General features: G+C 45.5%; 1 protein-coding gene across 1 annotated transcript in view; it reads left to right on the forward strand.

Annotated features, from left to right (window-relative positions):
- LOC124552274 (C3 and PZP-like alpha-2-macroglobulin domain-containing protein 8) overlaps positions 1–24,361 on the forward strand; it is an 842,473-nt gene that overhangs the window by 518,320 nt on the left and 299,792 nt on the right. The window contains exons 5-6 of the mRNA XM_047126553.1: positions 13,854–13,979; positions 20,610–21,007. Of these exons, the coding sequence (XP_046982509.1) occupies positions 13,854–13,979; positions 20,610–21,007 (524 nt within the window). The remainder of the gene's footprint in view (positions 1–13,853; positions 13,980–20,609; positions 21,008–24,361) is intronic.

Here is a 24,361-nt window from a genome sequence, read left to right on the forward strand (position 1 = left end):
CCTGTTCTTGAGTACTGCTCCACTGTTTGGGATCTGTACCAGGTCGTACTGAAGGATAATATCGAAGCAACTCTATATCTACATAGGAACCGCATATAGGACGTGGTGCGACCTGTTCTTGAGTACTGCTCCAGTGTTTGGGATCCGTACCAGGTCGTACTGAAGGAGGACATCGAAGCAGTTCTACATCTACATAGGAGACTGCATATAGGACGTGGTACGACCTGTTCTTGGGTACTGCTCCAGTGTTTGGGATCCGTACCAGGTCGTACTGAAGGAGGACATCGAAGTAATTCTACATCTACATAGGAGACTGCATATAGGACGTGGTGCGACCTGTTCTTGAGTACTGCTCCAGTGTTTGGGATCCGTACCAGGTCGGATGAAGAAAGCAATTCTAAATCTACATGGATACTCTGCAAATCACAGTTAAGTGCCTGGCAGAGGGTTTACCAAACCAACTTGGCAATTCTCTATTATTCCAATCCCGTATAGCGCGCTGAAAGAACGAACTTTCCATGCGAGCTCTGATTGCCCTTACTTTACCATGGTGATCGTTTCTCCCTTTGTACACTATGTGATGAAAAGTATCCGGGCACCACCCCTCCCCCCCCCCCCCCCAGAAACATACATTTTTCATATTAGGTGCATTGTGCTGCCACTTACTGCCAGGTACTCCGTACTAGCTACCTCAGTAGTCATTAGACAACGTGTGAGAGCAGAATGCGGCGCTCCGCCGAACTCACGGACTTCGAACGTGGTCAGGTGATTGGGTGATACTTGTGTCATACGTCTGTACGCGAGATTTCCACACTCCTAAAAATCCATAGGCGCACTATTCGCGATGTGATAGTGAAGTGGAAACGTGAAGCGACAAGTATAGCACAAAAGTGGACAGGCCGACCTCTTGTGTTGACTGACAGAGACCGCCGACAGTTGGAGAGGGTTGTAATGTGTAATAGGCAGACATCTATCCTGAGCATCACACAGGAATTCCAAACTGCATCAGAATCCACTGCAAGTACTATGACAGTTAGCCAGGAGATGAGAAAACTTGGATTTCATGGTCGAGCGACTGCTCATAAGCCATGCAACACGTCGGCAAATTCCAAACGAAGCCTCGCTTGGTGTAAGGAGCGTAAACACTGGACGATTGAACAGTGGAAAAACGTTGTGTGGAGTGACGAATCACGGTACACAATGTGGCGTGGCGATCCGATGGGAGGGTGCGGGTATGGCGAAAGGCCGGTGAACGTCATCTGCCAGCGAGTATATTGCCAAGAGAAAAACTCGGCGGCAGTGGTGTTATGGTGTGGTCGTGTTTTTCATGGAGGGGGACTTGCACCCCTTGATATTTTACGTGGCACTATCACAGCAGAGACCTATATTGATGTTTTAAGCACCTTATTGCTTCTCATTGTTGAACAGTAATTCGGGAATGGCATCTTTCAATACCCTCGATCACCCGTTCAGAGTGCACGGCCTGTGGCGGAGTGGTAACACGTCAATAACATCCCTGTAATGGACTGGCCTGCACTGAGCCATGACCTCAATCCTATAGGTCACATCTGGGATGTTTTGGAACGCCGACTGCGTGCCATGCCTCACCGGGCGACATTGATACCTTTCCTCACTGCAACACTCTGTGAAAAATGGGGTGCCATTTCCCAAGGTACCTTCCACCACCTGACTGAACGTATGCCTGCGAGAGTGGAAGCTGTCATCAAGGTTAAGGGTGGGCCAACTCTATAGTCCCGGGTTCGATTCCCGACCGGGTTCGGGATTTTTTCCGCGGGGGATTGGGAGTTTGTGTTGTCCTCATCATTTCATCACCATTCATGAGAGTGACGAGATTGGACTAAGAAACGATTGGGGATTTGTACGGGAGCTGATAACCGCGCAGTTCAGAGCCCCACAAACCAAACATCATCATCATCATCACATCACAACACTTTCTATGTGTTCCTTCCAAATTAAGTTGTTCATAATGGTAATTACTAAGTATTTAGATCAATTTACGAACTTTACATTTGACTGATTTATCGTGTAACCAAAGTTTACCGGATTGCTTTTAACACTCATGTGGATGACCTCACACCTTATGGACATTTGCGACACCATAGAGGTATCTTTTGTAAATCGTTTTGCAGTTTGTTTTGATCTTTTGATGACTTTATTAGTCGATACATGACACCGTCATCTGCAAACAACCGAAGACGGCTGCTGAGATTGTCTCTCAAATCGTTTATATAGGTAAGGAACAACAAAGAGCCTATAACACTATCTTCGAGAACACCTGAAATCACTTCTGTTTTACTCGATGACTCTCCGTCAGTTACTACGAACTGTGACCTCTCTAACAGGAAATCGCAAATCCAGTGACATAACTGCGACGATGTTCCATAAGCACGCAATTTTACTACGAGCCGCTTGTGTGGTACAGTGTCAAAAGCCTTCCTGAGATCCAGGAATACGGAATCGATCTGAAATACCTTGTCAATAGCACTCAGCACTTAATGTGAATAAAGAGGTAGTTGTGTTTCACAAGAACGATGTTATCTGAACTGATGTTGACTCTGTGTCAATAGACCGTTTCTGTGTACATTCGTTATGCAGACTGTTGGCAGTGTAACCAGGTGATGTGTTTTCTCTCTCTCTCTCTCTCTCTCTCTCTCTCTCTCTCTCTCTCTCTCTCTCTCTCTCTCTCTCTGTTCTTCTCAGTCTCTCTCTCTTTTTTATACCGAATCCGACCGTGGCATAATTAATGTGTCAGTGGATCTGTGGTGGCTTCTTTCATTGTTGTTAATACACAACTAGCCATTAAAATTGCTCAACTAAGAAGAAATGCAGATGATAAACGGATCTGTACCCAGAACAACCACCTCTGGCCGTAATAACGGCCTTGATCACCTGAGCATTGAGTCAAACAGGGCTTGGATGGCGTGTACTGGTTCAGCTGCCCATGCAGCTTCAACACGATACCACAGTTCATCAAGAGTAGTGACTGGCGTGTTGTGACGAGCCAGTTGCTCGGCAACCATTAACCAGACGTTTGCAATCGGTGAGAGATCTGGAGAATGTGCTGGCCAGGGCAGCAGTCGAACATTTTCTGTATCCAGGAAGGCCCGTACAGGACCTGCAACATGCGGTCGTGCATTATCCTGCTGAAAGGTAGGGTTTCACAGGGATAGAATAAAGGGTAGAGCCACGGGTCGTAACACATCTGAAATGTAACAAGCACTGTTCAAAGTGCCGTCAATGCGAACAAGAGGTGACCGAGACGTGTAACCAATGGCACCCCATACCATCACGCCGGGTGATACGCCGGTATGCCGATGAGGAATACACGCTTCCAATGTGCGTTCACCGTGATGTTGCCATACACAGATGCCACCGTCATGATGCTGTAAACAGAACCTGGATTCATTCGAAAAAATGATTTGCCATTCGTGCATCCAGGTTCGTCGTTGAGTACACCATCGCAGGCGCTCCTGTCTGTGATACAACGTCAAGGGTAACCGCAGCCACGGTCTCCGAGCTGATAGTCCATGCTGCTGCAAACGTCGTCGAGCTGTTCGTGCAGATGGTTGTTGTCTTGCAAACGTCCCCATCTGTTGACTCAGGGATCGGACATGGCTGCACGATCCGTTACAGCCATGCGGATAAGACGCCCGTCATCTCCACTGCTAGTGATACGAGGCCGTTGGGATCCAGCACGGCGTTCCGTATGGCCCTATTGAACCCAACGATTCCGTATTCTGTTAACCGTCATTGGATCTCGATTAACGCCATCAGCAATGTCGCGATTCGATAAAGCGCAATCACAATAGGCTACAATCCGACTTTTATCGAAGTCGGAAACGTGATGGTACGCATTTCTCCTCCTTACACGAGGCATCACAACAACGTTTCACCAGGCAACGCCGGTCAACTGCTGTTTGCGTATGAGAAATTGGTGGGAAACTTTCCTCATGTCAGCACGTTGTAGGTGTCGCCACCGGCGCCAACCTTGTGTGAATGCTCTGAAAAGCTAATCATTTGCATATCACAACATCTACTTGCTGTCGGTTAAATTTCGCGTCTGTGGCACGTCGTCTTCGTGGTGTAGCAATTTTAATGGCCAGTAGTGTAGTTGAAAAGTACTCCGCTGCGTAATCGGTTTTTGACACAGGTCTAGCCGTTACAGAAACACCGTTTATGGCGGTGGGAATGCAGGCGCTAGCTGATGCGGGATGTGCGTGTGTGCGTGTGTGTGTGTGTGTGTGTGTGTGTGTGTGTGTGTGTGTGCGTGCGTGTGCGGCCGTTCAATTAGGCAGAGTGCTTTGCCGTTGGACAAGGCTGCGGCCGCTGGTCTGCCGTGAGCTCACGAAGCAGCGTCTGTCCATCCATCTCTGTCGCCGTGGGCTCAGCACGACGCGTCACCCTGAAGCGGACGCCGGCCCACAAGCGGTTCATCCGCCGCCCATAGCCCTTCCGCTTATCCTCACACGCCAGCCACGCAAGCGTAACGCCGGCCTCACACCGGACGTGAAAGCGAGGAGCTCTTCCTATATTCAGCTCCGCACTGTCGCCTGATAAACAAAGTAAGAGCCTACGGAATATGAGACCAGCTGTGTGGCTGGATTGAAGACTTTTTAGCAAACACAACACAGCACGTTGCTCTCAATGGAGAGACGTCTACAGACGTTAAAGTAACCTCTGGCGTGCCACAGGGGAGTGTTATGGGACCATTGCTTTTCACAATATACACACTACTAGCCATTTAAATTGTTACACCACGAAGATGACATGCTACAGACGCGAAATTTAACCCACAGGAAGAAGATGCTGTGATATGCAGATGATTAGAATTTCAGAGCATTCACACAAGGTTGGCGCCGGTGGCGACAACTACAACGTGCTGACATGATGAAAGTTTCCAACAGATATCTCATACACAAACAGCAATTGACCGGCGTTGCCTGGTGAAACGTTGGTGTGATGCCTCGTGTAAGGAGCAGAAATGCGTACCATCAAGTTTACGACTTTGATAAAGGTCGGATTATAGCCCATCGCGATTGCAGTTTATCGTATCGCGACATTGCTGCTCGCGTTTGTCGAATATGGAATCGGTGGGTTCAGGAGGGTAATACGGAACGCCGTGCTGGATCCTAATGACCTCGTATCATCAGCAGTCGAGATGACAGGCATCTTATCCGCATGGCTGTAACGGATCGTCCAGCCACGTATCGTTCCCTGAGTCGACAGATGGGGACGTTTGCAAGACAACAACCATCTGTACGAACAGTTCGACGATGTTTCCAGCAGCACGGACTATCAGCTCGGAGACCATGGCTGCGGTTACTCTTGACGCTGCATCACAGACAGGAGCGCCTGCGATGGTGTACTCGACGACGAACCTGGTTGCACGAATGAAAAAACGTCGTTTTTTCGGATGAATCCAGATTCTGTTTACAGCATCATCACGGTCGCATCCGTGTTTGGCGACATCGCGGTGAATGCACATTGGAAGCGTGTATTCATCATCGCCATACTGTCGTATCACCCGGCGTGATGGTATGGGGTGCCATTGGTTACACGTCTCGGTCACTTCTTGTTCGCATTGACGGCGCTTTCAACAGTAGACGTTACATTTCAGATGTGTTACGACCCGTTGCTCTAACATTCATTCGATATCTGCGAAACCCTATATTTCAGCAGGATAATGCACGACCGCATGTTGCAGGTCACATACGGGCCTTTCTGGATACAGAAAATGATCGACTGCTGCCCTGGCCAGCACATTCTCCAGATCTCTCACCAATTGAAAACGTCTGGTCAATGGTGGCCGAGCAACTGGCTCGTCACAATACGCCAGTCACTACTCTTGACGAACTGTGTTATCGTGTTCAACCTGCATGCGCAGCTGTACCTGTACACACCATCCGAACTCTGTTTGACTCAATGCCCAGGTGTATCAGGGCCGTTTTTATGGCCAGAGGTGGTTGTTGTGGCTACTGATTTCTCAACATTTATGCACCCAAATTGCGTGAAAAAGTAATCACATGTCAGTTCTAGTATAATATATTTGTCCAATGAATACCGGTTTATCATCTGCATTTCTTCTTGGTGTAGCAATTTTAATGGGCAGTAGTGTATAAATGACCTAGTAGATAGTGTCCATGCGGCTTTTCGCGTTTGATGCTGTAGTATACAGAGAAGTTGCAGCATTAGAAAATTGCAGCGAAATGCAGGAAGATCTGCAGCGGATAGGCACTTGGTGCAGGGAGTCGAAACTGACCCTTAACATAGACAAATGAAATTTATTGCACATTCCTAGAAAGAAGGATCCTTTATTGTATGATTATATGATAGCGGAACAAACACTGGTAGCAGTTACTTCTGTAAAATATCTGGGAGTATGCGTGCGGAACGATTTGAAGTGGAATGATCATATAAAATTAATTGTTGGTAATGCGGGTGCCAGGTTGAGATTCATTGGGAGAGTTCATAGAAACTGTTGTCCATCAACAAAGGATGTGGCTTACAAAACACTCGTTCGACCTATACTTGAGTATTGCTCATCATTGTGGGATCCGTACCAGGTCGGGTTGATAAAGAAGATAGAGAAAATCCGAAGAAGAGCGGCGCGTTTCGTCACAGGGCTATTTGGTAAGCGTGATAGCGTTACGGAGATGTTTAGCAAACTCAAGTGGCAGACTCTGCAAGAGAGGCGCTCTGCATCGCGGTGTAGCTTGCTGTCCAGGTTTCGAGAGGGTGCGTTTCTCGATGAAGTATCGAATATATTGCTTCCCCCTACTTATACCTCCCGAGGAGATCACGAATGTAAAATTAGAGATATTCGAGAGCGCACGGAGGCTTTCCGGCAGTCGTTCTTCCTGCGAACCATACGAGACTCGAACAGGAAAGGAAGGTAATGACAGTGGCACTTAAAGCGCCCTCTGCCACACACCGTTGGGTGACTTGCGGAATATAAATGTAGATGTAGATGTACAAGGTATGGCAGAAATCTTAATTTGGACGACACTGTCCGTGGAGCGCTGCAATCTGGTGTTTGGTTAAAACAACAGTCGAGATCGCAATAACATTTGTTTATTATGGCATGGCTTGTTAGAGCCATCCGCAGATTCTTTTGAGCACATTTTAGTTGTTATGTTCCTGAACGCCCTTACATCTCCTACTACCTGACTCGACAAAGACTTCCAGGAACATAACAAATAAAATCGATAAACGCCAAAAAAAAAAAAAAAAAATGTGTCCAGCGCAATTGTTAGATCAGTTTTTGCTGCTGCAATGTCAGGTTATCAAGTTTTATGTGAGTCTGAACGTGGTGTTATAGTCGCCGAACGAGCGATCGACGCAGAATTTCCGAAGAAGCGATGAAGTGTGGATTTTACCGTACGACCGTTTCACGAATGTCTCGTGATTATCAGAAATCCGGTAAAACATCAAATCTCCGACATCGCTGCGGCTAGAAGAAAATCCTTCAAGAATGGGACCAATGACGACTGAATAGAATTGTTCAAAGTGACAGAAGTGCAACCCTTCCGCACATTGCAGCAGATATCAATGCAGGCCATCAACAGGTGTCAGCGTGCGAACTATTCAACAGAACATCATCGATAGGGGCTATCGGAGCCGAAGGCCCAATCGTGTACTCTTGATGACTGCGCGACACACAGCTTTACACCTCGACTGGGCCGGCCGCGGTGGTCTAGCGGTTCTAGGCGCGCAGTCCGGAACCGCGCGACTGCTACGGTCGCAGGTTCGAATCCTGCCTCGGGCATGGATGTGTGTGATGTCCTTAGGTTAGTTAGGTTTAAGTAGTTCTAAGTTCTAGGGGACTGATGACCTCAGATGTCAAGTCCCATAGTGCTCAGAGCCATTTGAACCTCGACTGGGCCCGGAAACAGCGACACTGCACTGTTGATGACTGTGTAAACGTGTTGCCTGGTCGGGCGAGTCTCGATCCAAATTGTATCGAGCGGATGGACGTGTATAGGTATGGAGACAATCTCTTGACTCCATGGACCCTACAGTTCAGCACAGGACTGTTCAAGTTGGTGCAGGCTTTGTAATGGTGTGGGGCGTGTGCAGTTGGAGTGATATGGGACCGTTGAGACGTCTAGATACGACTCTGACAGGTTACAAGTACGTAAGCATCCTGTCTGATCACCTCAACGCATTTGTGTCCACTGTGCATACTGACGGCCTTGGGCAATTCCAGCAGAACAATGCGACACCCCACACGTCCAGAACTGCTACAGAGTGGCTCCAGGAAGATTCTTCTGAGTTTAAACACTTCCGCTGGCCACCTAACTCCCCAGACATGAACATTATTGAGCATATATAGGATGCCTTGGAACCTGCTGTTGAGAAGAGATCTCCACTACTCCAGATTTTCTGCGATTTTCGGCAGAGGGCATTTGAGTACCGTGCCAACTACCTGCAAATAATTGCGCATGCATGATATCCGCGTCTGCACTTTCTTCGCGCACGTGTTCGGTTTACAGGGGCGTCAACTTGAGGATACCGCCAGTCGTACTTAGCCACCAGCAAAATTCAGCCACCTGAAAATGTAAAATGTCGGATAGTTGCTCCAAGGAAGTATTGTGGAATTTGCACAACGTTATCCGGCGCTAAACCCGTGAACACTATTTACAACATATCAGCCACGGAAACTTCAAGAGTCACAAAATTGTCCCTGTTGTTTGTGTTTCGAAAGATCCGCATGTAGATAACGATATAGTCTCGATGTTGTACAGTATTTAACAATCATTTACTGAGCATTGCTGGTGAATTAAATAAAAACTTAGTTTCTACAGAGAATCGTACAAATCCCTTGGAAAAAGCCTTTCTGAGATTGATGTCTGAAATACTTCTGTGCGATACTGACTGGGGGAGACTGGGTCAATAATTGAATCATTGAAGACTAAGGACTCTCATGGACATGATGGAGTGCCTAGCAGAATATTAAAGTATGTGCTGCATATGTCAGCCCAGTAGTTAGCCTTTTTTGTAATTTTTCCTTTACGATTGGTAAGTTTCCTGAACGATCAAAGTACTCAGAATTAAACCCACATTATAAAACGGGAGAAAGGGATAATTTAGGCAATTTTAGACCTATTTATATGCCATTAGTGTTTGCTAAAGCTGTTGACAAGACTGTGTATGTGGGGATAATTGATCATTTTATTTCACATAATTTGCTATGAAATGTACAATTTTGCTTTAGAAGTGGTTTAACAACTGAAAATATTCTCTTTTCTCTGTGAGGTACTGGATGGGCTAAACACAAGATTTCAAACGCTGGACATATTTCTTGATTTAACTGATGCGTTTTATTCCAGAAGACTGGCCAATATGGAATACAGGGAGCAGCTCATAATTGTTTTACCTCTTACTTTAATAACAAGCAACAAAAGGTCATTATACACAGTGTTGAGAATGGCTGTGATGTGGGCTCTGAGTGCGTTGCAGTCAAATGGGTGGGTGCCCCAGGGATCAGTGTTGGGGCCACTCTGTTCCTTATCTATATAAATGATATGCACTCTAATATTACAGGTAACTCTAACATATTTCTGTTTGCTGATGACACTAGCCTAGGAGTAAAGGACGTTCTGTGCAACATTGGCTCTGTTTCCAGTAGTGTGGTTCATGACATAAGTTCATGGCTTGTAGAAAATAAACTGGCACTAAATCACAGTAAGACTCAGTTTCTACACTTTCCAACACGCAATTCAACACATTGGCATATGATTATTGAAACTGAACGGTTGAAATTTCTGGATGTTCAGATATATAGTAAACTGTCGTGGAAAGCCCATTTCACAATCTTGTTCAAAGACCTAATGCTGCCATTTTTACTATTCAAACGGTATCTGAAGTAAGTGATAGTTCGACACGAAAAGTAGTCTACTTTGCTTATTTTGGTTCGCTTATGACGTATGGTGTTATATATTGGGGAAACTCTTCCCATTCTCAAAGGATATCTTTGGCACAGAAACAGGCGATTCGGGCGATAAGTGGTGTAAGTTCGCGAATCTATTGTGACCCCTGTTCATTAGTCTGGGTATTCTGACATTGGCCTCTCAATATAAATATACTTTACTGTCGTTTCTTGTTAACAATATCAGCTCATTCCCAAGAATTAGCATCTTTCACTCAGTTACTAGAAAGCAGAAATCCAATCAGCAATTGGATCGCACTTCCTTGACTTTTGTGCAGAAAGGTGTGCGATATACTGCTACACCCATCTGCAATAAGCTACCACTAGAATTCAAAAATCTAAGCATAAATCCACGCGCTTTCAAATCGAAACTGAAGAGTTTCTTCTTGGGTCACTCCTATTCTGTTGAGGAGTTCCTTGAAAAATTAAACTTATTCCTATGTTATGAGGGTCAATCCAAAAGAAATGCAAACTATTTTTTTTAATCCATCTTTTATTCTACATGTTTGAAAGTTTTACAGTGTGTAGATACATTCTTTAGGAACAATATTTTCTCTTCTCCACATAATTTCCATCCCTCTCAACTGTCTTACACCATCTTAGAACCAGCGCCTGTATACCCGCACGGTAAAATTCTGGAGCAACCTGTTAGAGCCACTGTTTGGCAGCGTGCACAAGGGAGTCATCAGTTGCAAACCTTGTTCCACGAAGAGAATCTTTCAGTTTCCCGAAGAGATGATACTCACATTGAGCCAGGTCAGGACTGTAAGGCGGGTGTTTCAGTGTTGTCCATCCGAGTCTTGTGACCGCTTCCACGGTTTTTTGACTGACATGTGGCCGTGCATTGTCGTGCAACAGCAAAATATCCTGCTTTTGCAGATGTGGTCGAACATGACACAGTCGAGCTTGATGTTTCTTCAGTGTCGTCACATTTTTTTTTTTGGTCATCTGTCTACTGACTGGTTTGACGCGGCCGGCCACGAATTCCTTTCCTGTGCTAACCTCTTCATCTCAGAGTAGCACTTGCAACCTACGTCCTCAATTATTTGCTTGACGTATTCCGATCTCTGTCTTCCTCTACAGTTTTTGCCCTCTACAGCTCCCTCTAGTACCATGGAAGTCATTCCCTCATGTCTTAGCAGATGTCCTATCATCCTGTCCCTTCTCCTTATCAGTGTTTTCCACATATTCCTTTCCTCTCTGATTCTGCGTAGAACCTTCTCATTCCTTACTTTATCAGTCCACCTAATTTTCAACATTCGTCAATAGCACCACATCTCAAATGCTTCGATTCTCTTCTGTTCCAGTTTTCCCACAGTCCATGTTTCACTACCATACAATACTGTACTCCAGACGTACATCCTCAGAAATTTCTTCCTCAAATTAAGGCCGGTATTTGATATTAGTAGACTTCTGTTGGCCAGAAATGCCTTTTTTGCCATAACGAGTCTGCTTTTGATGTCCTCCTTGCTCCGTCCGTCATTGGTTATTTTAATGCCTAGGTAGCAGAATTCATTAACTTCGTTGACTTCGTGACCATCAATCCTGATGTTAAGTTTGTCGCTGTTCTCGTCACATATGGATCAGAATTTATGGTGGTTCCACTTGGCACGATGTCCACAAGCAAAAGTCTTTCGGAATCGAAAAACACGGTAGCCATAACTTCTCGAGCAGAATGTGTGGTTTTGAATTTTTTTTCTTTCTTGGGTGAATTTGCATGATGCCACTCCATTGATTGCCTCTTCGCCTCTGGTGAAAAGTGATGGAACCGAGTTTCATCACCTGTCACAATTCTTCCAAGAAATTCATCTCCACCAATCTCTTACTGTTCCAAAAGTTCGCTGCATACCGTTTTTCTTGTTTCTTTGTGAGCCACTGTCAACATCCTGGGCACCCACCTGGCACAAACCTTTTTTCAACGCCAACACTGTCAGTATTCTGCAGACACTTCCTTCCCCTATCCCAACGTAGCGTGACAATTCGTTCACTGTGATGCGTCTGTCAGCAGTCACCAATTCGTTAACTCTCTGCACATTGTCTGGAGTGTGTGCAGTACGAGGCCTGCCGCTGCGAGGACAATCCTCAATATTGCCGTGCCCGCTTTCATCACGTAACCTGCTTGCCCACCGACTAACTGTACTGCGATCGACAGCAGCATCTCCGTACACCTTTTTCAACCTCTTGTGGATGATTCCCACTGTCTCGTTTTCACAGCACACGAAGTCTGACAGCACGTTGCTTCTAACGAACGTGAAGTGTAGCAGCCATCTTGAAGACATGCTGTGACGGCACCACTCACGGGAACAGGTTGAACTAAGTTTGAAAACAAGCGGGAAGGATGTATCTACACGCTGTAAAACTTTCACACATGCAGAATGAAAACTGTATTTTTACAAAAATAGTATGCATTTCTTTTGGAGTGACCCTCATATATTAATCATTGCGTTTACTTAAACTTATGGATTGGCCTTTTTTGGGTTCAAAAACGTTTTGTTTTATCTTTTATTAGTTTTATGTTATAATTTCATGTACTGGCACATTCCAAGAACTTGGAGGTTTGCTCCTAAATTTGGTCTTATGGAACTAGACGTGTAAATAAATGATACAGTACATTGTTTGTCCAATGCTCACTAAGTCATTGGTGAAAGTGGAAGAATTTCTACATCCACATCTACATTTACATACATACTCCGCAATCCACCATACGGTGCGTGGCGGAGGGTACCTCGTACCACAACTAGCATCTTCTCTCCCTGTTCCACTCCCAAACAGAACGAGGGAAAAATGACTGCCTATATGCCTCTGTACGAGCCCTAATCTCTCTTATCTTATCTTTGTGCTCTTTCCGCTAAATATAAGTTGGCGGCAGTAAAATTGTACTGAAGTCAGCTTCAAATGCTGGTTCTCTAAATTTTGCTCAGTAGCGATTCACGAAAAGAACGCCTCCTTTCCTTCAGAGACTCCCACCCGAGTTCCTGAAGCATTTCCGTAACACTCGCGTGATGATCAAACCTACCAGTAACAAATCTAGCAGCCCACCTCTGAATTGGTTCTATGTCCTCCCTCTATCCGACCTGATAGGGATCCCAAACGCTCGAGCAGTACTCAAGAATAGGTCGTATTTGTGTTTTATAAGCGGTCTCCTTTACAGATGAACCACATCTTCCCAAAATTCTACCAACGAACCGAAGACGACTATCCGCCTTCCCCACAACTGCCATTACATGCTTGTCCCACTTCACATCGCTCTGCAAAATTACGCCCAAATATTTAATTGACGTGGCTGTGTCAAGCGCTATACTACTAATGGAGTATTCAAACATTATGGGATTCTTTTTCCTGTTCATCTGCATTAATTTACATTCATCTATATTTAGACATAGCTGCCATTCTTTACACCAATCACAAATCCTGGCCAAGTCATCTTGTATCCTCCTACAGTCACTCAACGACGACACCTTCCCGTGCACCACAGCATCATCAGCAAACAGCCGCACATTGCTATCCACCCTATCCAAAAGATCATTTACGTAGATAGAAAACAGCGGACCTGCCACACTTACCTGGGGGACTCCAGATGATAACCTCACCTCCGATGAACACTCATCCTCGAGTACAACGTACTGGGTTCTATTATTTAAGAAGTCTTCGATCCTCTCACATATTTGGGAACAAATACCATATGCTCGTACCTTAGTTAGGAGTCTGCAGTGGCGCACAGAGTCAAACGCTTTCCGGAAGTCAAGGAATATGGCATCCGTCTGATACCCTTCATCCATAGTTCGCAAGATTTGCTCTTTGTCCTGCGCTGCTTGTGTCGATGCTGGGCAAGTTCGTCCACAGTTGGCACATACGTTTGCAACTGTGTGTGACTGTATTTTGAGGCTTTTTCTTTTTGCTGCAGTGCACTTCTGGGTGCTGGCGCTGGACCAATCACTGCGACTTCCCTCCGGAGCGGCGGGCAGCGTCTGCGTCAGGGACCCCGCCGGAAACTGCGTGGCGCGGTGGCCGCAAGTCAGCCTCGGACATGGTGAGTACTTCTCTTTCTCTCTCCAGCACAGAGGTTTAGTCGGCTCCACCTGTCATCGCCTCGTCACTGGATCTCGACCTAGTAGTGCCACAGGTGTCAAGCAGCCCACAGAAATTCAGCAATATCGGGCAATAATATCATACAGTACTGAGGCACAATTAAGTATAGGGTACCTCAGGGATCAGTGCCTGGACCAATACTATTTCTCAAGCTGCGAAATGGTCGTTAATGAAATAGTGAAAAAAAATGGAATATATTTCCTTTACTTTACGTCTGTGGCACAAATTTTTTGTCAGCAGACTACCAATTTCGGTCTATATTGACCACCTTCATATCTGTTTTGTAAAAAACAGGTCCTGGATCTCGACTTAGTAGTGTCACAGCTGTCAAGCAGCTCACAGACAGTCAGCAATATCGAGCAATAATATCGTACAGTACTGAGGCACAATTAAGCGAAGGGTACCTCAGGGATCAGTGACTGGACCAATACTATTTCTCATGCTGCGCAATGGTCGCGAATAAAATAGTGACCAGTAATGGAATATATTTCCTTTACTTTACGTCTGTGGTCACAAATTTTTCGTCATCAAACTACCAATTTCAGTCTGTATTGACCATCCTCATATCTGTTTTGTAAAAAACATGTCCTGGATCTCGACTTAGTAGTGTCACAGTTGTCAAGCAGCTCACAGATAGTCAGCAACATCAATAAAATCGTACAGTACTGAGGCACAATTAAGTGGAGTGTACCTCAGGGATCAGTGACTGGACCAATACTATTTCTCAAGCTGCGAAATGGTCGCGAATAAAAGAGTGACCCGAAATGGAATATATTTCCTTTACTTCACATCAGTGGTCACAAATTTTTTGTCGTCAGACTACCAATTTCAGTCTATATTGACCATCTTCATAACTGTTTTATAAAAAAAACATGTCCTGGATCTCGACTTAGTAGTGCCACAGTGGTCAAGTAGCCCACAGACAGTCAGCAATATCGAGCAATAATATCGTACAGTACTGTGGCACAATTAAGTGGAGCATACCTCAAGGATCAGTGACTGGACCAATACTATTTCTCAAGCTGCTAAATGGTCGCGAATAAAAGAGTGACCCAAAATGGAATATATTTCCTTTACTTTCCATCTGTGGTCACAAATTTTTTGTCATCAGACTACCAGTTTCGGTCTATATTGATCATCTTCATATTTATTTCATAAAAACATGTCCTGGATCTCGACTTAATAGTACCGCAGTTGTTAAGCAGCCCATAGGCAGTCAGCAATATCGAGCAATAATATCGTACAGTACTGAGGCACAGGGATCAGTGCCTGGAGCAATACTATTTCTCAAGCTGCGAAATGGTCGCGAATAAAATAGTGACCAGAAATGGAATCTATTTCCATTACTTTACGCCTGTGGTCACAAATTTTTTGTCATCAGACTACCGGTTTCGGTCTACATTGACCATCTTTATATCTGTTCTATAAAAACATGTCCTAATGTACTGGAGCCATAGTAGCATCGTCTAATGTTAAACACAAAATCAGCGCCATTATGGTTGGGATTACGGAAGTGTCCGATTCCACCCGTCTGCTTTGACCCATGACGTCATCAATATGGCGGAAATGGCTATTCTAAGCGTCTCCAATATGGCGCCTATGATGTCACTACATACACACGGCAAAAAAATACGAAAACACCTATAAATAAGACAACAACAACTCCCTCCAAAACTACAATCAAACTAGCGGGACAACCGCGAGAAATTGGGGGTTTTAGGGAGCGGACAAGCTAAATATAACAGTAAAAAACACTCCACGATCCCAAAACACACAAAATGAGAAACAAACAAAAATTACAAAATCTACAGGAATCTGACACTTCCCTTGACCTATATATGTCAACTGCAGCTGGCGATACCAAAACACCAACGCCTACAGCAAAAACAACGAAAACTGGAATCAGAAATTTCCCTTGACCACAGCTGACGATAACAAAACACTAATACCTACATATAAAACTATACGAAAATTGTAATCGGTCGTTTTCCTTGACTTGCATAGGTCAACCACAACTATTCATACGAAAAATCCAACACCAACATCTACGAAAAACAGAACCAAAACCGCAACACCTCAAAAATTCAAAAGTCAAACGTCCCTACGTAAATTAAAACATATTCGATACACAATAAATACACGAAACATTACAACTCTAGAAAAATAGACCCAATAAACTATTACCTACCACCAACAAATTTCGGGGCTGCAAAGTAGGTCGGCCATCCCAAACACACACACACACACACACACACACACACACACACACGGGGCGCCATCAAACACAAAAAGACGACATCTACAAACACAACCAACTCATGAACTCCGCGCCGTAATAACGTCATACATCACAACACCCTTACGCCTGTTGCTGGCAAGATGACTCTTGCATATGCTGTTATTTATATATAGGGTGATTCACGAAGATATGCTAATATTTTAATATGTTATTCTACAAGTTAAACTAAAGAAAAAAGTTCATACAAATATAGGTCCGCAAATGTTTAATTACTGAGTTACTGCTAGTAAAAGATATTACCTAAAATTTAGTAACTTCGCTAATACGAGTATGAAGCCATCGCAAAACTGTATGAGGTTAAACTAAGGCCCGATTTCCATTTACTATGTTGTTATTTATTTGGTGAATCTAATGAAACATGTCCAAGACGTGTACCTGCAGTAGTTACCACAACAGTTACTATGTGGTTTCACTCAAGTACACTGTTATTATTATGTTCTTTCACTGAACGATACAGAAAACTAACTCCTTTCAAAGTTAGGAAACGACTGAAACAGTTCACTAACGGTTGCGAACGATGACGTGAACGTTTCTACATTCTTACTCGAAAGTAAACAAATTTACTTGTATAATAATCTTTTCTTCTGTGTATTTACCGGAAAACTACTGCAGATACACGTCTGGGACATGTTTTATTCGATTCACCAGACTAGTAACAAAGAAAAAATGGAAATAGTGCTCTACTTTCAGCTCTTACAGTTTTGCGATGGCTTCGTACTAGCGAAGTTTCTAAATTTCAGGCAAAATCTTTTATTAGCTTAAACTCCGTAACTTCCAGGAGATTTAGTGTAGTTAAAATTTGTACCGGAATACGTTCTCGGTTTTCGAGTTATTCATGAGTTATTCAACCGTCTATATGAACTTTTTCCTTTAGTTTTACTTGTAGAATAACATATTAAAACACACTCCTGGAAATTGAAATAAGAACACCGTGAATTCATTGTCCCAGGAAGGGGAAACTTTATTGACACATTCCTGGGGTCAGATACATCACATGATCACACTGACAGAACCACAGGCACATAGACACAGGCAACAGAGCATGCACAATGTCGGCACTAGTACAGTGTATATCCACCTTTCGCAGCAATGCAGGCTGCTATTCTCCCATGGAGACGATCGTAGAGATGCTGGATGTAGTCCTGTGGAACGGCTTGCCATGCCATTTCCACCTGGCGCCTCAGTTGGACCAGCGTTCGTGCTGGACGTGCAGACCGCGTGAGACGACGCTTCATCCAGTCCCAAACATGCTCAATGGGGGACAGATCCGGAGATCTTGCTGGCCAGGGTAGTTGACTTACACCTTCTAGAGCACGTTGGGTGGCACGGGATACATGCGGACGTGCATTGTCCTGTTGGAACAGCAAGTTCCCTTGCCGGTCTAGGAATGGTAGAACGATGGGTTCGATGACGGTTTGGATGTACCGTGCACTATTCAGTGTCCCCTCGACGATCACCAGTGGTGTACGGCCAGTGTAGGAGATCGCTCCCCACACCATGATGCCGGGTGTTGGCCCTGTGTGCCTCGGTCGTATGCAGTCCTGATTGTGGCGCTCACCTGCACGGCGCCAAACACGCATACGACCATCATTGGCACCAAGGCAGAAGCGACTCTCATCGCTGAAGACGACACGTCTCCATTCGTCCCTCCATTCACGCCTGTCGCGACACCACTGGAGGCGGGCTGCACGATGTTGGGGCGTGAGCGGAAGACGGCCTAACGGTGTGCGGGACCGTAGCCCAGCTTCATGGAGACGGTTGCGAATGGTCCTCGCCGATACCCCAGGAGCAACAGTGTCCCTAATTTGCTGGGAAGTGGCGGTGCGGTCCCCTACGGCACTGCGTAGGATCCTACGGTCTTGGCGTGCATCCGTGCGTCGCTGCGGTCCGGTCCCAGGTCGACGGGCACGTGCACCTTCCGCCGACCACTGGCGACAACATCGATGTACTGTGGAGACCTCACGCCCCACGTGTTGAGCACTTCGGCGGTACGTCCACCCGGCCTCCCGCATGCCCACTATACGCCCTCGCTCAAAGTCCGTCAACTGCACATAAGGTTCACGTCCACGCTGTCGCGGCATGCTACCAGTGTTAAAGACTGCGATGGAGCTCCGTATGCCACGGCAAACTGGCTGACACTGACGGCGGCGGTGCACAAATGCTGCGCAGCTAGCGCCATTCGACGGCCAACACCGCGGTTCCTGGTGTGTCCGCTGTGCCGTGCGTGTGATCATTGCTTGTACAGCCCTCTCGCAGTGTCCGGAGCAAGTATGGTGGGTCTGACACACCGGTGTCAATGTGTTCTTTTTTCCATTTCCAGGAGTGTATTTGCTTACCTTCGTGAATCACCCTATATATTTTACGATGCTGGTGCTGATTTCGTGTTTAACATTTGACGATGCCACTATGGTTCCGGTACATTAGGACATGTTTTTATAAAACAGATCTGAAGATGGTCATTAGAGGCCGAAACCGGTACTCTGATGACAAAAAAATTTGTGACCTTAGACGTGAAGGAGATTTAGTAATACTGCCCCTAGCTATGTGGTTTTATACATCCCTCAGTTCTGTTTCTGGCCTTAGTAAACCACGTTAGAGATTTTCAAATTCTGTCGCTCGCTACAGGTATAAAAAATGAAAGGAATGAACAGGTTCCTTTTCCAACAGATTTAATGTAGTTAAAATTTGTGCTGGAATATGTTGTCGGTTTTCGAGTTTTCGTGAGTTATTCAAACGTATCCCTCCTCCCACACTCAGCTTCCATGGTCAGGATTTCTAGCATTGCTGTTCACGGCACGCCCTTCAACCACTGTACAAAAGTTTGCGACTGCACGACATTTCCCACGTTCGACCTGTTTTGGCAGACAAGTTTCGTTCTTTGTAGTTTTTTCGTTTGACGCTTATTTCGTGAGCTATTTGGCCCGGTCACTATCAAATATATATATTAAGTACAAATGCATATACCCTCTTTTGTTTAAAATTGTTCAAACCAATGCAAATACCACAAATAAAAATTACTCCTTTTTTAAAAATAAGGTTTATTTTAAAAAAAGTGGTTGGCATGGCTCTGAGCAGTATGGGACTTAACATCTATGGTCATCAGTCCCCTAGAACTTAGAACTACTTAAACCTAACTAACGTAAGGACATCATGCAACACTCAGTCATGACGAGGCAGAGAAAATCCCTGACCCCGCCCGGAACCGAATTATTGCATCATCATCATCATCATCATTTAAGACTGATTATGCCTTTCAGCGTTCAATCTGGAGCATAGCCCCCCTTACAAAACATTGGTGCCTTTTTTGATGTTAAACCTATTACTTCAAAATTATTCTTAATCGAATCCAGGTACCTTCTCCTTGGTCTGCCCCGACTCCTCCTACCCTCTACTGTTGAACCCATGAGTCTCTTGGGTAACCTTGCTTCTCCCATGCGTGTAACATGACCCCACCATCTAAGCCTGTTTGCCCTGACTGCTACATCCAAAGAGTTCATTCCCAGTTTTTCTTTGATTTCCTCATTGTGGACACCCCCCTGCCATTGTTCCCATCTACTAGTACCTGCAATCATCCTAGCTACTTTTATATCCGTAACCTCAACCTTGGTGATAAGGTAACCTGAATCCACCCAGCTTTCGCTCCCATACAACAAAGTTGGTCGAAAGATTGAACGGTGCACAGATAACTTAGTCTTGGTACTGACTTCCTTCTTGCAGAAGAGAGTAGATCGAAGTTGAGCTCTCACTGCATTAGCTTTGCTACACCTCGCTTCCAGTTCTTTCACTATGTCACCATCCTGTGAGAATATGCATCCTAAGTACTTGAAACCGTCAACCTGTTCTAACTTTGTTCCTCCTATTTGGTACTCCATCCGTTCATATTTCTTTCTCACTGACATTACATTCGTTTTGGAGATGCAAATCTTCATACCATAGTCCTTACATTTCTGATCTAGCTCTGAACTTTCAATCGAACCTGCCATCACAACTAAGTCATCCGCATATGCAAGACTGCTTATTTTGTGTTCACATATCAATTCGATGATATTATGATGCATAATATCATAATATCATCGAATTATTTAAAAAACGAAAAATTTTGGCACTGCTGTTGTGTCTCATTGACATCTTTGTTTCTTTTTTAATTGGTTATTAGTCACAAATAATAAATACTTGTTATATCGAAAACAATCAAATACAGAAATATTGATTAATCAGAACGAAATACCGGTATCGGTTTTAAGCGCCCTGTTTTCGCCATCCCAATTGCAGGCGTGCTGAGTTTCTCGCTACCGCTTTCGGGGGCGGCGCCCACGGGCACGTGGCACCTCCACCTGGAGGCGGACGACCGCCGTCTCTCCGGCTGGGGGGCGGCGGCCGCCTTCAACGTCAGCCTGCCGCAGCAGGAGGCAGCCGGGGGCGGCGGGGGCGGCGGTGCCGGGGGCGGCACAGCCAGGCCACTGGGCACGCCGGCCTCGCCCTGGCTGGGAGCCGGGGGCAGCGGAGGCGACGAGGGCGGCGGGGGTGTCGGGGGCGGAGGTCGCGGTGAGGCGACGCAGGCGTCGGCGCCAGAGGACGAGGTGGCTATGGCCGAGGAGCACTTCGTGGAGCTGCGCTTCGGGCGCGCCGTCCGCAGGCTGTACAAGCCGGGCCTGCCGTTCGTCGGCAAGGTGAGTGGCAGCCACCCTCTGCCACGCACTGCATTCTGCTGCTGCTAGCATCCTCCATAACGATGAACATCTTGAGATGGGGAACTATTACCAACCTCACCTCTCATTTTAAGGCGGAAAATCATATACGAGTGGCCTACCGGGACCGTCGGACCGCCGTGTCATCCTCAGTGGAGGATGCGGATAGGAGGTGCGTATGGGCAGCACACCGCTCTCCCGGTCGTTATGATGGTATTCTTGACCGAAGCCGCTACTATTCGGTCGAGTAGCTCCTCAATTGGCATCACGAGGCTGAGTGCACCCAGAAAAATGGCAACAGCGCATGGCGGCCTGGATGGCCACCCACCCAAGTGCCGCCCACGTCCGACAGCGCTTAACTTCACGGGAACCGGTGTATCCACTGCGGCACATCTGATGGAGGCTACAGAAAAATTGCTTTTTGCCAGGGAAGTCTGTAAACCCCAGCTCCGTTCAATATACACTGAACTGAACACAAAACGGGTTAGAACACTGTTGGAGAAACAACGAAACAAACATGCCAAATTTAAAACGAAACTTTCCTGGCGGATTAAAACTGTGTGCCGGACCGAGACTCGAACTCGGGACCTTTGCCTTTCGCGGGCGACTGCTCTAACAACTTTTTTTTTTAAATTAAACTTTTCACTTTTTTTTCATTTTGTTCGTTATGTTTGGTCGTTACGGGCGCCGCAAGACATCCTGTTCAAGTTCTGTGGTTGATCCTTCCACTCAGTTTTTTATTAAAGAGGCCAACCGGCTCTCTGACCGAACACGCTGACCTACCGTGCCGGCGTTTGGGTAGCTCACATGGTAGAGCACTACCCCGTGAAAGACAAAGGACCCAAGTTCGAGTCTCGGTCCAGCACACAGTTTTAGTCTGCCAGGAAGTTTCATTTCAGCGCACACTCCGCTGCAGAGAGAAAATCCCATTCTGTGCCAAATTCAAACAGACACAAAGTCCCCAAGATTGACGATCTTTTACAGAAACTCGAAATTTAGCGCCGACTCCAATGCGAGATTCTTATAGCAGTTTCCACAACGAAACTTTGTCTCGAAACCTGGCTGAAAATCCAGACATTCTGGGAGTATGTCAAGCATGTTAGCGGCAAAAAACAATCAATGCCTTCTCTGCGCGATAGCAATGGAGATACTGTCGAAGACAGTGCTGCCAAAGCAGAGCTACTAAACACAGCCTTCCGAAATGCCTTCACAAAAGACGAAGTAAATATTCAAGAATTCGAATCGAGAACAGCTGCCAACATGAGTAACGTAGAAGTAAATATCCTAGGAGTAGTGAAGCAACTTACATCACTTAATAAAAGCAAGACTTCTGGTCCAAACTGTATACGAATTAGGTTCCTTTCGAAGTGTGCTGACGCATTAGCGCCATACTTAACAATCATATAAACCGTTCGCTCGACGAAAGATCCGTACCCAAAGACTGGAAAGTTGCACACGTCACTCCAATATTCAAGAAAGGTAGTAGGAGTAATCCTCTAAACTACAGGCCCATATCGTTAACGTCGATACGATACAGGATTTTGGAACACATATTGTGTGCGAACATAATGAATTACCTCGAAGAAAACGGTCTATTCACACAGAGTCAACTTGGGTTTAATAAACATCGTTCCTGAGAAACACAACTAGCTCTTTATTCACATGAAGTGTTGAATGCTATTGCGAAGGGATATCAGATCGATTCCGTATTCCTGGATTTCCGAAAGGCATTTGACACTGTACCACACAAGCGGCTCGTAATGAAATTGGGTACTTATGGAATATCGTCTCAGTTATGTGACTGGAATTGTGATTACATGCCAGAGAGGTCACAGTTCGTAGTAATTGACGGAAAGTCATCGAGTAAAACAGTAGTGATTTCTGGAGTTCCCCAAGGTAGTGTTCTAGGCCCATTGCTGTTCCTTATCTGTAGTAACGATTTGGGAGACAATCTGAGCAGCCGCCTTCGGTTGTTTGCAGATGACGCTGTGGTTTATCGACTAATAAAGTCATCAGAAGATCAAAACAAAGTGCAAAACGATTTAGAAAAGAAATCTCAATGGTGCGAAAAGTGGCAGTTGACCCTAAATAACGAAAAGTGTGAGGTCATCCACATGAGCGCTAAAAGGAACTCGTTAAATTTCAGTTACACGATAAATCAGTCTAATCTAAAAGCCGTAAATTCAAGTAAATACCTAGGTATTACAATCACGAACAACTTAAATTGGAAGGAACACACAGAGAATGTTGTGGGGAAGGCTAACCAAAGACTGCGTTTTATTGGCAGGACACTTGGAAGATGCGACAGACCTACTAAGGAGACTGCCTACACTACGCTTGTCCGTCCTATTTTACAATACTGCTGCGCGGCGCGGGATCCTTACCAGATAGGACTGACGGAGTACATCGAAAAAGTTCAAAGAAAGGCAGCACGTTTTGTATTAGCGCGAAATATGGGAGAGAGTGTCACTGAAATGATACAGGATTTGCGCTGGAAATCGTTAAAAGGAAGGCGTTTTTCGTTGCGACGCAATCTTCTCACGAAATTCCAATCACCAACTTTCTCCTCCGAATGCGAAAATATTTTGTTGACACCGACCTACATAGCGAGGAACGATCACCACGATAAAATAAGGGAAATCAGGCGTTCATTCTTTCCGCGTGCTACACGAGATTGGAATAATAGAGAATTGTGAAGGTGGTTCGATGAACCCTCTGCCAGGTACTTAAATGCGATTTGCAGAGTATCCATGCAGATGTAGAAGTGCTGAAGAAAATGGTATGAGAATCCGTATTCAAATATAGAGGTATTTAAACAGGCAGAATACGACGCTGCGGCTATGTAAGGCAATAAGTATCTGGCGCAGTTGTTAGATCAGTTACTGCTGCTACAATGGCAGATTAACAAGATTCAAGTGAGTTTCAGCGTGGTGTAGTCGGCTTACGGGCAATGGGACACAGCATCTCCCAGGTAGCAATGAAGTTTTCCCGTACGACCATTTCACGAGTGTACCATGAATCTGCATGTGAGCAGGGAACTGTCCAAGCTGGTGGAGGCTCTGTACAGGTGTGGGGCGAGTGCAGTTGGAGTGATACGAGGCGCCTGATGCGTCTAGATACGACTCTGCCAGGTGACACGTACGTAAGCACCCTGCCTGATCACTTGCATCCATTAATGTCCACTGCGTATTCCGACGGACTTGGCCACTTCCAGCAGGACAATGCGACATCCCACACGTCCACAATTGCTACAGAGTGGCTGGAGAAACACCCTTTTGAATTTAAACACTTCCGCTGGCTACCGCACTCCCCAAACATGAACTTGAACTGTTCAGC

The sequence above is a fragment of the Schistocerca americana genome, chromosome 10 (assembly GCF_021461395.2).
Source record: "Schistocerca americana isolate TAMUIC-IGC-003095 chromosome 10, iqSchAmer2.1, whole genome shotgun sequence".
Lineage (NCBI taxonomy): Eukaryota > Metazoa > Arthropoda > Insecta > Orthoptera > Acrididae > Schistocerca > Schistocerca americana.